The following is a 15575-nucleotide window of genomic DNA, read 5'->3' on the forward strand; positions in this document are numbered from 1 at the left end:
TCTTTGAAAAAGCCTATTCAGATGATGATTCTAAAGTTATAGAAATGTAATCTCAGCAGTGCTCATCAATAATTGAGCAATACGTAGAACGCTAGAATCGCTCATCTAAATATAGTCGGATTATCTGAAAGTGTACTGGTAAATCCAACATCAGGAGAATATATATAGTCGTTACAATACGACAGATGCGAAATCAGTTGCATTCTCAACGTTGTTTGGAGAGCATTCAAAATGCTGTGGCTCGCAATTTTGTTTTCCGCTATAATGATTGGAAATTCCTATGGAAATCCGACTGCCACCACTGAGGGACCGGCTCTTGAAGGAGGTACAATATCACAGTTGACAACCCAATTGAATGGATGCTGTTTTACGGCCCTGCAAGCAATGCTGAATCACGTAGCTTCTCGCCAGAATGAGTGGGATGCCTGCGAAAAGAATCAACTAGAAGGTGTGGCAGATGCACAGAAAAGTATAGAAAATAAACTAAAGGATCTTCAGGTCAGACTATCAAACACTGAAGGTTTACCTGAGGCCAAGACGAACGTCGTTATACCACCGAACTTTGAGCAGATCGGCTCCAAATTCTATTATATTGAGAACAGCACCAGGATGAATTGGCATGGGGCTTCGAACGCTTGTCGTCAGATGGGAGCTCATCTGGCGAGGATCGAGAGTAGCACAGAGCAGTACAACATCGAGGAGCATCTCAAATACCGGGAAGTCTATTGGCTTGATACACATGACTTGGCTAACGAGGGCGAGTTCGTGCACTCAAGTTCCGGTCAGCCGGCAAAATATCTCAACTGGGGTTACGGCGAACCTGATAACTATGAAAACTTTCAGCATTGTATTTTTCTGTACAATGGTTACTACTACGATAGCCATTGTAACACTGGAAGTCTTTTTATTTGCCAGGCCGGCAATTAACAGAAACACAGTTAAGAATGTAAAAGTCTTTTATGCAAAGTTTAAAAATATATATAATTTTTTAAATTAAATGCACCCCTGTACCTTTTATTTTAGTTATATATAAAAATAATAGTGAAAAGTCCTAGGATCTAGCGATTTTGGTTTTTTAGGACTCTGAAATAAACTTACGGTACGTAGGCATTTCAAGAATTTGCCTGCTGTAGCTCAACTTAGTATCTCTTATAGTTTCTTTGATCTCAGCGTTCATACGGACAGAGGTACATCCCTAAATCGACTCGACTATTGATCCTGGTCAAGAATATATATACTTTAAAGGATACCTTTTTCTACCTTTTACATACTTTTTAACGAATACAATATACCCTTTTAATCTACTAGTAACGGGTATAATAATAATTCATAGATTTATACGATATAATGCCAATTTTTAAAATGGTCAATTTTAATAAGAACAGCGAATTAAATTTACAGAAATAAATTTCTGTTGACATTTTTCTTATCCTAAAACAATATTGCTTGAAGAATTGAAAAATAATTGAGATTTTATTTAACTTTATTTTCAGTAACAATTTTTAAGCTATCAACATTAAACCATTTACAATACATCATCAATTGCCTGACAAATGAAATAATTTTTGGATTTACATAAATTAGTTTTCATTTTTCCATTTAAAAGTGAAACGCAGTGTGTTTCGCTGACCTCCGTAGCATTGGGTTCGCCGGCATGCCAATCCAAAAAGGTGGCCAACTTTCCAGAGGACGAAGAAACATACTCTTCTTTCTTGGACAAATCGTTGATATCCAGCCAATATTCAGAGTCCTGATTAAGCCTGGTCGAAATTAGCGTAAGCTCCTCTGCACTCCGGATATTGGCAAGGTAGCTACCTTGTTTCCGGCAAATGTTTGCAGCCGAAAACCAATTCTCTTTTTTTCTCTTCTCGATGTAGAAGAACCGTGAGCCATGCTTTTCATAGCTAGAAGTAAACTCTGCGATTTTAGTATGCAAATCGTCCAGTTGAGCATCGATTCTTATCTGCCTCTCATTCAAATTGTTCTTCTCGCAGTTATTCATTCGAGTCTGCCGGGTTATTATGAGATCCAGCATGGGTTGCAGTGTCCTTACGCAGGATTCGTCACAGGCCGTTTGAAGGCCCGGATTTGCCACAGATTGATCAAAACTTGTTGCAATTATTGCAAAAAATACAACTTCTACTAATCCGATCATTGTAAATGTCTAATGTTTGGGTATTTGAGTTGAGGAGATTACTAAATGATTCTGCGATCGGTGGCTAGCTTTTATGTGCTCATCCGATGCATTAATACCAATAAGTCATTTCTCAGATTTACTCTCTGTTATTGGATTGGTGATAGGAGAGTTTTCCAAACAGCTCTCTGGCTGATAAGAGTTGTTTATATACATTCCGACGAATCCGCATTATCGCTTTGAATTCTTGGACGCTTAGGGTTACTATAATTGGCATTTGTGAGTCATCTTTGAAAGTGATTATTAAAAAATGTCCCGGTTTTCGCAAATATTGTTTACAGAAATCGTTGTCTAAGAAATCGTTAAAGGTGACGATTAAGTATGTACTAATTTTCAAATATATCAAAGGTGTTAAACATTTTTAAAACTACTTGAAAAGTGTACGGTGTGACTAACTGTTTAAAGGAGATGATACCCTGCAATTGACACACCTCGTAAATGACAAACAGTCGAAAAAGTTCTTAATGAAATTCTCGTACTAAAAACTTGCAGCTGAAGGAGAAAATCAGAGAATCGGATTGGGATAGTTGGTGCTTGCCAGTCATGTGGCCACCGGTGTTGACACCAATTTTCGCAACTTTCAATCGGCTTTTCTGGAAAAGGGTTCTTGTGGGCGAAACTTGTACCACCAATCCGGCTCAAGTCGAACTTAATTAAAGCGCTTTAAGCACTGCAGTTGTCAGAGAGAGGCCGACATTTACGGTTGGATTGTTTCACAAATTGGAGAGTTGTCGACCAAAAACCAAACACGACAAACAAGCAAAGTTTGCCTTTCCTTTTGTTTGAATTTGTGGCCCAGGATGTGGCTCAAAACGGTGGCGCTTTAAGCGTGAAATTTATCTCATCCTTTAAAAGCCTTTCCGGATCGGTAGGGGGAAAACAAGAAAACAAAAAAAAAGGGAGTTGAAAAACGTTTGAACCAAAATTATGTGCTCTTATAATTGGCGCACAGTTTGGCCACAGATTTAATTGCTAGCCCTTTGGGTAAAATCCGGAGATATAATAAGACTCTAAGACACTGGCAAGTGCAACAATTGAAAATGTTGTTGCTGGCTTTTTTGGGTGGTACCAAAAAGTTTCTTAGTCATGGCCAAAAAGTTTCTGAAGCTGCCAAGGAAAAGTGCAGTTTGTAGTGGAATCCAACGCATCACCCTTCTCTGGTCCTTCTGTCCTTTTTTCTCACACACATATGCTGGAAAAACCTGCGGTTGCCTTCAACTTTGTTAAACGCCACAACCGTGTAAGCTTAGCCCCCAAAATAAAACCCTACGAAGAAAAAATTCTAGACTACTAACTATGCTTTACTTTGTTCACGGGTTGTTGTGCAACTTGATGCTGCACATATATCTATATATATAAACTCGTATATTCATTCATGGAACTTTGTTCATGGCGGGCGAGGAATGGAATTTATGGTCTACATGGCGTATGCGTGATGGAGAATTGATTTAATTTGTTCGAGTTTAAGCAGCACAAGGTGAAGCCATGTTAAGGGCACATATATATTGATACAGAGATATTTGGCTGGATGTTCTTGAGCAGGATTAATGCGTAACCAACAGATATGGCAAGTTCACTTACCTCATTTATGCAGCTATTAAACTGCTTTAAACTACAGACTAGTTGTGCAAATTTAAATAGCCAATAAGCTAACCAAAAGTGAATTATTTCGATAGCAAAACAGCTTTGTGTAATCAATTGTTAATAAATAACTAATTTAATTATACCGATTAATCTTGTTTGCATTGAAAAGCTTGTGTGATTGAAATAATTTGGAAACAATTAAAAGGCGTGAAAGTGATAGAGAAACACATTTATTATGGTAATTCAATTTTACTGTTTTTGTACTTTAATATACGCTTATATTTATGTGTAATTATCCTATTAATATTCAATTTTATTCTTAATCAGCTTATATTCAAATATTCATTCAATCAACTGCTTTTGATCAACTACCATTGAAGGGTGATTTGGCTTGTGTCACATCTTTAATCTTAAATAAGTTTTTTGAGATCAGAATAGTATTTTAGTCCCAAGCACTTGACTGCATTTCATTTTGGTTTTTACCTTCTGAACTTTTGGCAAAAAGATTCCATGATAATGCTTTTGACTGTTGCAGCAGTTTTCCCTCTTTTCCCCCATTTTTTTTCACAATATTTTGTTGACACTAGAGTTTGTTGGATTTCTAATATAGCAAGTCTAGGCTTCCAAGAGGGTTGTTCCTTCATAGTAATTGTCGGCATTAATTGGTGTTTAATTTTTGTTATTATTTAATGTGTCTTCCTTAATAATTTCAATTTATTTTTGAAAATTTTGAGCGTGTTTAAAATTTTCATCCAAATCAAAAAATTTTTAGACTCATGTGTTTTGCGGACCTTTTTTTCCCCCAGTTAGCCAAAGTCTTTTAGCTGTTGGCAGTTTGAAACGACGACAACTTGCGGGATGGAAAAGAGATGGCAATAGGGCAAGGGAAAGATATAGAAACAGCGTGGAGAGAATGCATATGTAACTTTAACTCTGGGATTCATTCGTTGACTCGTTTACTGTTGCTTCCGTTGTGCAATTTAGCAGAATGCCACGTTTTATATTCCATTTTAAAGATGCTCCTAGCCCAGCTGCCACTGTGTTGCAAATTAAATTGTGGCTGCCCTTCTGGATGCAAAAGGTTTAAGTAATTGATACTTGGAATTTCATTAAGCAGCTTTGGCTAGATTACAATCTGCTCTGAGACTCACTCAAAGCCAAAATTCCTGAAAATTATTGTACCATGATTTTTATTGAAAATTAGATAAATAACATTAGAAAGGAAAATTCTATTAAAAAAATTAACTGTATAAATCGTATTATCTTATTATTATTATTTGAAAAGTAAAATAAAATAGCAAAACATAACAAAAGTCTCTCAAAATAATTCAAGATAAAAACGAATTTTCAGCTTGCCAGCTGTAAACGAAATCCGTGTTCTTAAATATTCTATGAAGTGATTGTCGCACAAGGGTCACGTGTTTTACCTTAAACGACAATTTGCATACGAAACTATAGAAAGGTGAAAGGGTGCGGGATGTGGGAAAAACTGAGCTAGGGAAAAAGGGGTCAGAAAAGGAAAGGAAAGGGGACGGCACGGGACGATTTTCTCCATGCAATCTTTAGTGTCGAATGGTGCCAAGTTGGAAATGCACTTTTTATGTTCGCATGGCGTGCAACGTAACAAATTTAACCGTAGACAGATTGCACATGTGTACCGTTTTGTAATGTTATACAAGTTACACATACAGATACTTTTTTGGCTATACCGCATACAGATATTTAAAACACAGATACTGCACACATGCACAGACACAGATATCTTTATACACAGTCAAGACGAAGTCTGGCAAAAGTTTTCATGTTGGCCAAGGGGAAAATGGTGAGGGACAAAAGGTTCCACAAATGTGAAACAAATTGTTTAATGTCCTATCTCCCTCTCTGTCGCAGTTGCAATTGTCTTTCTCTTTCCCTCTCTGTCTTCCCATCTTTTTCTGTGCACTAGGAAAAAACATAGTTTAAAGATAGTTTGTAAATAAAGGTCTCTTAAGATGAAAAATATTGTTGCATACTTTTAGACACTATTTAAAGATGATTTTAAATCATTGTAAAAGATATACATTACATCTTCTTTATTGTCTTAATTTATAGTTTTATTAATTCAATATTTTTTCACCAGTACATGTGCGTGCTTGGCTTCGGTTGAGCTTGTCAATGCGACAATTCCTCGACGTCTACGTTAGCAGGGAGGTTTGTAATCGCACGTTTATTACCTCCATTTGGATATATTTTCTCCATTGTCTCCAATTCTCTCTGTTCCTTAATCTCTGTCTCTTTCCCTCCATTTAAGCCAGCAAAATCAGGGCTTAATCGCTCTGACTTGTTGTGGCTAATTGCAATTTGAAATGCTCCATGAGATGAGACGAGCTGAGCTGACTTTGATTTGTCCTAAGTCGGCACTTGTCACACAGTTTTTATGTCAATTGGCTGTGTGGGGTTAAAGTTGTAAAGTGGCTTCGGAATTAAGAAGTTGTGGTCTGTCATTTGAAGAGAACAAAAGATGCGGCTAAGTTGAGCAGATTTTTAAGATTTTAGTTTAAATTTGTAGTTGATTTTGGTTTTTACCTTAATCATCATTGTGTTCTCTTTACTATTTGACTATTCTGTACTTAAGCCGAGACTTCCAGATGCTAGCATCGATTCATCAATCAATTTCCAATGTTAATCTAGCTTGTTGCTATGGCAAATGATTTTCGTGGGCCGAGGTTGAAAATCGTTTACATAATGCATAAATCAAAAGACCCCCAAAAAAAGCCAAACAAATTTCCATAGGTAAACAACAGCGAGCACGAGCAATAAATAAATTGTGGGTACATGTAAACTGAAAACATTTTCACAAATGCATAATGACAAATAATTTGTGTAGCAAACTCATCTTGCACCTTTCACCGAGAAAATACAAAAAAAAAAATGTGGGGGAAAATACAAAATAAAACTTTTCCGCCAAGTAATTCTCATGATTTCAACTTTGAACTGAGTCGCTGCTGTCACTTTTTCAAGTCGCGTCTTTGCTAATTTTTCGTACCCACCTTCAAATAAAACCAAAGAAACGAGGAAAACTTCAAACTTGTTAGATAGGAAATTTCCCACCGAGCCTTGCCATTTTCCTCGTCGTTTTTTGACAGGCTTTCAACTTGAATACTCTGTGGGGACACCCGAAATTTATGCAAATATGTTACAGTTTCTGGGGGCATTCTGGCATCCTCCCAGCTGTTCCTCTAATTTTCCTCTCCCACTCAACAGGCCCTGTTGTTGGCCTTACTGTTTTCTCTTTTGGAAAACTTTTGCCTTGAGTTGGCCTAAAATGTCGTCTTGGCGCCAAAGTTTTTCGCTATGCCCTCACTTCAGTTTTTCCTCAGAGAGTTTCAGTTTCTTTTCAGTTTTCCCCGGCAATGATTACAGGACAACTCAAAAGTTGCAAATTAAAGGCAACGAAAAAGTTGACCACCACAATCACCCAGTCGACGTCCTTGATCAAGCTAATCCTTTAACTTTCCTTTTTAGAACGTGTGCTTAGCCTAATTCAATTTCCCTGCATGGCATATAAGCCAGTAATTACCCCATACAGTAGCTGCAAACAAGCCCAAACAAAAGACCCTCAATTACAATTGCAATTCCCAGGCGAATGTTTAACCATAAACACGACACCTGTCTGCAAATAAATTTTTGGGCGTTGATTTTGGGGTTGGTGTATGTTTGCCGTTGTGGTTAAGTAGAACATCAAATATTCAAAAGGTGGGCGGTTGGTTGTGGTCTGTACAAAAGCCGCTCAACAGTTTGCCACCCCTGGGATAACAAAGGGAAATTCAGACGGAACAATGGTGGGGCAACCAACAGCGTTGCAACGCAAAAAATGTTGTGCAATCAAAAAAAAAAGGAAAGTGTGGATGGAAGGCTTTAATGTTGGATATTTTCTTCTTGTGTTTGAATTTAATCAAAGTGGGATTTAATTCTTAATACTTTTGAGAAACAAAATTTTGTTTCTAAGCCACATCGATTCATATAATTAGAAACAATTTAAGTAACTGCAGCAACATTGTAAACATGCTGCAGAATTTTCATCTCCATAGGCTCTAATGTGGCTAACATGGGTTAAATTTGTTCGGATCAAAGAAACAAGCAATGCCAACAAACAATATCAGTAATAGCCACATACATTAGCAAAAGCAACAGCAATATCAACAGCAACAGCAACAGCAGCAGCCTCCTAACGCTAGCAGCAATAACAATTGAAATTGCGAAAACAAAACCAATTACCGCAAAATAATAGAGCGGCTTGTAGTATATCTGATCCGTAACCACCCACTTTTTGGCCACTAAACCACCCGAATTTCCACCAACTCAACAACAACGAACAATGCCAAATTTGCCAGCTATTATGTCGAAATTAAAGCTCATTCACTGACATTTTCGTCCCCAAATGAGTGTGAGTGTGTACTATGGTGTGTTCCTGTGCCTCTGTGTGTGTTTGCGTGCTTTTGTTATTTTAATCATGGCCAACAAGGCCAGGAGGCCAAAAGTGGGCGTGTCTATGGCAATAAACTGTCAATTTTCAATTATGCCTGTGACGTGTGGAAGCCACCTTCATGGCTCGAACCTCCTTTTTGCTTTTCTGACAGGTTCCCTGACATGGCCAATACTTTGGCCCACTCACACACTTACACAACATTCACATATGCCTACACATATACCAAGGCACTGAGTGGGACAAGTCTGACATTTTGGGGGATATATGTTACACCCGATCGCATTGAATCGTGCGGTGAGCTATGTTCAATGTCCCATCGGCTTAGCCTTGTCCATTTTCCATTGTTCAACGAGTGCATTCAATACACTGAAAAATATAAGTATCATATGTTAGTTTCTAAAAATATTAAATAAAATGGGTTATAAAATAAAAAATAGTATTTTATATATTTCTTGATTTTTTGTTTCTCTACTTAAGTTGTATGTATCTTAATGTATCTTTCCCACTGGCTTTTAATATTAAAAATGTCTTAAGAACTTTACATTGTGTATTTCCAATTTTCCTCCCATCCCCCCATCCTCCCATCAGAGAAACACTTGAAGCTTTGTGTCTTCATTTCTTCTTGTGACAGAAAGCCTCTTCGAAATCCATGTGCCATAAATACGAATGCCATGATTATCATATAATAATCGTCAACAGAATAATGGTCAGCACTGTGTGGGAACGAGGGTAGTTATTGAAGAATTAAATAAATATTTTTAATAAATGTATGACGGTTTTATTTAATTTTTTTAGTTTAATTTCTTTTAAACTTAGACTACTGTCGCCAGATAAACTGATTTAATATTTAACGACAACTTTTAAGCTGCCTTGTTGGGCAATATTTTACCTTCCAAGACTTCCGTCCGGTCCACAAGCGAAAAACCCCCGGAGCGACCCACGTTGGTCTGTCCAATTGTTCGCCACTGTTCATGACATTCATTAGCTCCAATGGGAAAGTGTTTCATCCGACAAACCGAGGAGCGCCAAGGGAAATGTTATATCGGACAGAAATATGGACCGGGACAGGAGGCAGACAATTGGTCCATTCAGGCAGATGAATCGGACACAGACCGAATCCCGATCCCTGAAAGGCAAAGTCCGCCAGCTCCCGCCCATTGTTCGTGTTTATGTCATCGGCATTGTTATCCCTGTCATGCTTTATGCCATGTTTACAACCCGATTTTTGTGCCCCTACCCCATCCTACAGCCTTGCCAACCATCACGAAGTATCCTTGTCTCTGCGTCTGGTGTCGTCAAGTGCAACACTTGCGGCCATCTTGAGCGTATTGAATTATCCTCATCACCATCGGAGCAATGCCGTTTGTGTAGCTATAACGATGGCTATCTTAACACTTGGGGAAATTTTACTACAAATTTAGGATTAATAAAAGTGGTAGGTGCAGACCCCGTTGAAGTTTTTTAACCTCCTAGAAGGTAATCCAACAGTATGCAACACGATTTTGGTTTTGGGTGCTGCATTCTTTTTGACATTTTTTGGATGAGCTGGAGCTGTCCACCCACCTTTATTATCATTTTATGATGATAAATTTGATTTCTGAAATTTGAAGAATATAATGTCATTAAAATATTTGGAAAAATAAAGAGTACTTCCAATTTTCTCAGTGTCTGACCAGTCTCCTTATCAACGAGTATGTAATTGCTGTGGATATCCGGAATGGTTATTTAGGCCCTGGGAGGCAAACACAGAAAATAGAAATCTTCTAAATCTGATGGATGATTTGGCCTGCAGGTTATTCCTTTTTTCGGTTGCTGAGCAAACAATTTCTATGCTGGGAAATGTTTCTGTGTTTTTCTTTTATTTAGCTGGACAGCAATTATTCGGAAAGTCATCCCGGTTGTTATTGCATCATCATGATGGAAATTATTGGTTTAGGGTTTGCATGGATTTCCGATTTTATGACTTTCGGTTGGCAAGTGTTGCATTACAAATCGCTTCAAGGAAAAGACAAAGGCCGCAAAAAGAGTTCACAAATTTTGGGTGGGAGTGGGGGAAAGAAAAATGACTGATGAGGGCTTTCGGTTGGCAATTATTTGGATGGCCAAAAAATGAAAAGTTGATGGCTTTTCCTACGGCGAGTGAAAGGTTATTGATGCTTTTATTTGTTGGCTGCCCGAATCGCAATTGCGGGTTGAATGGCTAAATTTGATAGTGCTTGAGATACCAAAATTGCTGGCTGATGGGTTTTCACTGATCTTTTGAAGGAAGAGATTTTTTGGAAAGGGAGTGGGGAAGTGGTTCACGTTTCAGTGCTTAAGGAGAGATTGCTGTTACATTTCCATAAGAATAAAACATGTTCCCAAATAGTTAGGAATACAAAATATATTGCTCTTCAGACTTTCCATATAGATACACTCTCATTTTCCAATTAATTTTTATGGCTCTTCATTTTCATCAGGAAAAGTATAAGTAATTTCTGTTGCTCAATGAATGATTTCGCTGGGATGCAAATATATTGCATTTCATTATTGGCAAACAAGAGTTTTCTTCATGTTGACTTCCCTGCCATCTGATTTCCCAGTCTCTGTGGCAATTTGCAGACACAGACTGTTGCAATTTGTTGCTTGCAACAGCAGCAACACCCAAGTGCAGCAGCAACAGCATCAGCAACGGCAACGGCAACGGCAACTATAATAAGTACCAAGGGCTGGATGAAGTTGAGAGGCTGCGAATGGCGCTTGGTGTTGACGGCATTGTTGTTATGACTACCACTTGCCATCCGCGGTGTTGTTGCTTGCTGCTGTTGTGCATCAGTTCGGTGTTGTTGCACCAACAGCTGTCACGTTGTTGCTGTAAGCGACAGCAGCAACATCGACCGCGGCCAAAGTCTGCGCGAACATGACAGAAGATGACGTTGCCTGATGATGAGGTGGCGATGCTTTTTTTTTTGCCACAGAGTCGCGGTACGAGTTAGTAGTTGCAGTGATGATGAGGTTTATGCGGTTAGTTTTGACGTAATGGAAATCTAATGACAAGGCATTTTTGCAAAACTAAGAAAAGCTGCTTTAAATTGTTAGACCTTACATGTAGATTCTTGATAGGTCTTATTTCAACGATACGTGTGTTTCTATATTTTTAAGACTAAATTCTTAAAAGTTGTGTACCTTTTATACATTTTATTAATAATTCAGGAAAATTTATAGTGATATTATTTAAAAACATCAACTTCGCTTATCATTTCTGCTGTTTTTCCTTTCTTTAAGCAGATTTTCGCAAGTTTTTCAATCCCATAACTGCGTCAGCTTTCTGCCCCCTTCATCGTTGTCAGTTCATCCATAGCGTTTCTGTTCGCGGCTCTACAGCACTAACCTACCTCTCGCCTCTCCTCTTATTCCATCATACCCTTGTTTCATCTGCTGTCGCTGCTCATCAACTTCAGTTGTTGTGTCGCATTATGCAATCAATTTTTCAAAACTTCACAAACTTGACTGCAACAACAGCAAAGTGGATCTAAGGGGACTCGCGATGAACTCTAAACAGTGTTGACTGTAAATTAGGGAAAAAGTAAATTGAGTACATAATAAACTTAGGGTTTCATGGGAAATAATAACAGATTCTAAGGAAAACATGAAAATTTAAGGCACTACTTAAAGAAAATTAAGAAAAATCTAAACTAAAATTGGTTAAAAATCTTTGAAAATGTAGTAAAAATATTTGATGAATTATTTGCCCAAAATTTTCTATTTTAAATTTGGTTCTACTTAGCAAAAAAAAAGCTACTTTGCCAACACAGACAGTAGCCGAATGATTTGGGCAAAAGTTGATTATAAAACGAGGAGTCCAGAAAGGAGCGACTGAAAGCCCAACTTTAATTGGAGATTTTTTGGCTTCCTCTGTAGTTACATTTTTATTTTTTGTAATTTTGGGCATTAATGCGATCTTAATGCAAAAGTTTTCCTAATTACATTTTGGCATTTAGCTTGAGCGGCTTATCTTGCTACCCTTTTGCACGTTACTCCCTTTTTTTTCATATGGTACTATATACATTTTTTTGCCCAGCCCACATGGCGTATGCTTCATTTGACACGTTGCCTGGCTTTGTGGGCTGGCGTTGAACCCGCAAAATATTCAACATCTTTTCAGCTGGCAACAGGTGAAAATCCTCATTTCGTTTTGGGACTAAATCAACTGTAAAAAATTCAAATGCCTTATCAGCTTGAGCTTCTGCCTCAATGGAGCTCAACCCTTGAGTGTGTTTGTGTATCTGTGGCTTTTCCGGTATATCTGTGTGTGTATATCTGTATATGTGTGTATGTGTGTGTGTGTGTGCCCATAGCATCTGTGTGTGCTCATCGTGGGTGCTACATGATGAGCTTTTTGACTTTTGTTTGCTGTTGGCTTTTTGCAGAGCTTGCCGCCGAATGAATGCAAATGAATAGGAGAATGTTTAAAATTGCAATTGAAACTGTAATTGAGTTGGCCAAAAAAAGGAAATAAAAGATGTTGAGGAGGGGTGGCAGCCAAGTGTGCTTAAAGCTTCAGGCAACTCATTTGATAGCAGTTTGCCAGTGCGTAAAGGCAACCGCATTTTCATTTTGTGGCAAGTTCTATTCACCGAGAAGCAAGCTGACTGACTCCCATGCGACCCCCTTCCAAAAAAAACTGGCTTAGATAATAAATTGATATTCCTGACGTACCTTTTGAGGTGAACGGTAATCGAAATGGTTTTCCATCTTCGGAAAAATGGAGGTTTTCCTCGGGGAGAACCAAGTGAAATTTTCAAATACCTTGGGATATGGAATAATGATGGAGATTAGATAGAGGCATGATGGAGTGCTCGTGTGTGGGCTAATAAATGGTAGTAGATAAGCAGATTGCTGGATGAAAATGCACTGAAAAGTGGCTAAAGTTGTGTGTTTGCGGAGATTTTCTCTTTGAACTAAAAGGATTTTAGGTTTTTTTTAATGTGTTAGAAAAACATGAAAAGGATTTGAGAGAAAAATAATAAAAGAGCGTTTGTAAGGCACTTAGAATCTCGGCCTTAGGTAAACTTTAAACTTTTAAGCTGAAAAGAAGAATGTTTTTAAGAGCTTAGTAACCAATATTTTATGGAATACATTTTTGTGAGTGCAACAGTAACCCTATTTTAATGTCCGACTATTATGACAACCTAATCACCGTCTCAAGTGACCAACGAAATAAGTCAAAACAAATCCACTCAGTGAACTTCCACAGCCGAGCACTTACCAAAAGGCTATTATATAAAACTGCAACAGAGCTCACAGAAATTATAGCACTGAGAAAAGCCATTCATCATCAAAGTATATAGTTGCCGGCAGCGAGAGCCTTTGGAGTACATATTAAAAGTGGTTTTTGCCAAATCACTGTTGGGCTACGAATTTACTTTCTCGAATGCTAAAAACGCTTACCACTTTTGGTCAAAGCGCCGCACCTTATTTCCCTTTTCTTATTTATTAGGAGTAAGCTCAAAGCAAAGCGGGTGAATTGAACCGCCAAAGATTTGCTCAAGATTTTAAAAGAAAACGCTACGGCTTTTTGCAGGAGGTTCGATTCGTGGGTACCTCTTAAAGAAATATTTTTTTATCAATTGTTTATTTAGCTAAACATTATTTTTATTTTACATAAAACATTTTCTTTTTTTATACTTTTTAATTATATTTTATAATTAATTGATTCAACTTTACCTTTAAAAAATGGGTGAATTTCCTTAAATATATATTTTTTTTGCTTTGGTATAGTATTTAATTTAATACCCTCATTAAGAGCAAGTCAAAAGCTAAAGGTGCCATTTCGACTCCTTTATTATAATGGGCAGAAAAGGTGGAAATCTGGTATTACGAGGAGCTGTGAAGTACAGAGGGAGTTCCTCAAAACAAGTTGCATGTACTTGAATGCGCTGCGAAAGGGAAAAGTCTGTGCCACGAGAAAAACTCACTTGAATGGAAAGTCAGAGAAAAAAGCCCGGCTGGGGGATAATATAAAAAACTAAAGAAAAAAAAAACCGCAAATAAATGTCACGAATGAAGTTTAAGGAAAGGCGAAGCAACAATTGCTTAAAGACGGTGGGGACATGAAAACCCCCTGACAAAAATAACAGTGCGGAAAATCCGCTCAGCAAAGCGCAAGAAGTGCCAGAAGGACAAAGAAGAAAAAAATTAAGAAAAATTTCAAGCGCGCTGGATAAGTTTTCCCGATGTGTGTGTTTGGGTGCGGAAAATCCCGCAGCGACTATTTGCCTGCAAATGACTTTGAAAGTGCGCATTTATTTCAATTCTTCGGCTGCAGAAGCTGTCGCCTGTCCGCGGCACTCGGGAAGTCGCCCAACTTGCGTCAAAACTAATGAAGCGTTCAACTGCGAATCTGGTTCAACTATTTGATTAGCTACATTCAATATAGCCACCGATTTCGTACCACATTTTTGCCTGCTCTGGGGGTTTGCAACGAAAGATAAGTTTATTTGTTTGTGGGCGGTGTTGTGAAATATTCAGGTCAAAGAGGTGGATTACATTTTGGAAAGCTAAAATTGAATTTTTATTATTTTAGTTCCCCCTTTAACAAGAGGTATATTTAGGTTGATACGTTTATATTTACAACTTACAGCTTTATTTCTCTTGTTTTTGTTAATTTCCAAATCAAAAAGATGAGGCTTCCTAGCCAAACATTAAGATAAGAAGGAAATGCCCGTAAAATTTTCCATTTTCTTAGTATTTATTTACCAAAAAAAGCTCAAGGTGGGATTGTTGTTATTTGCTTGGCTGTTTCAAATGCTACTCAATTTGTCTTGTTGATAAAACAGAATCGTTTGTTTATCGTAAATAGATTTTGCATATCATTAGCCTAGCAATTGAGTAAATTTGGTGACATTAGCATAAACCAGATTCGACAGGGAAATGTAAAATTTAAGTTAAGTTCAAACTTTAAGATTATTCTGCATCTATTTGAGGTTTGAAATCCAATTTGTTTTGGTAAAATTAAGTCAAATCAAGTTTTCATTAAATTAAGTTCAACTTTCTTTCTGTCTTAATCAAGGCTCCTTCAGCAGGCAACCGTAGTTAGCTCTTCCTGTTTTTAACATGCCTCCAGTTCCTCGTCCAACTTAATAACCACCCTCATAGTTAAACAATTAGCGCATAACACCAAAAAAAAAAAAAAAAAAAATTAAAAGAAAACGTCTTTCAGTCACGCCAACGCGGGAAAAGGCTTCGGGCTTCGAGCTCATTATGTGGGCAGTCATGGGAAAGGAAGCAAAAATGTAAACAAACAGAAAATCTCTTGGAAAATCTTGTCTTTAAGCAACGAATATTTTA

The 15575-nt window shown here is 37.7% G+C and overlaps 2 protein-coding genes across 2 annotated transcripts; one reads left to right on the forward strand and one right to left on the reverse strand.

Annotated features, from left to right (window-relative positions):
- Positions 1 to 998, forward strand: LOC108118426 (accessory gland protein Acp29AB-like). Its single transcript, XM_017231108.2, has one exon. The coding sequence runs from the start codon at positions 232 to 234 to the stop codon at positions 925 to 927; it is 696 nt and encodes a 231-aa protein (XP_017086597.2). The 5' UTR covers positions 1 to 231; the 3' UTR covers positions 928 to 998.
- Positions 999 to 1465: 467 nt separating this feature from the next.
- LOC108118427 (C-type lectin 37Db-like) lies at positions 1466 to 2178 on the reverse strand. Its single transcript, XM_017231109.2, has one exon. The coding sequence runs from the start codon at positions 2153 to 2155 to the stop codon at positions 1526 to 1528; it is 630 nt and encodes a 209-aa protein (XP_017086598.2). The 5' UTR covers positions 2156 to 2178; the 3' UTR covers positions 1466 to 1525.
- Between the last annotated feature and the right edge of the window lie 13397 nt (positions 2179 to 15575).

The sequence above is a fragment of the Drosophila eugracilis genome, unplaced genomic scaffold (assembly GCF_018153835.1).
Source record: "Drosophila eugracilis isolate 14026-0451.02 unplaced genomic scaffold, ASM1815383v1 contig_1197, whole genome shotgun sequence".
NCBI lineage: Eukaryota > Metazoa > Arthropoda > Insecta > Diptera > Drosophilidae > Drosophila > Drosophila eugracilis.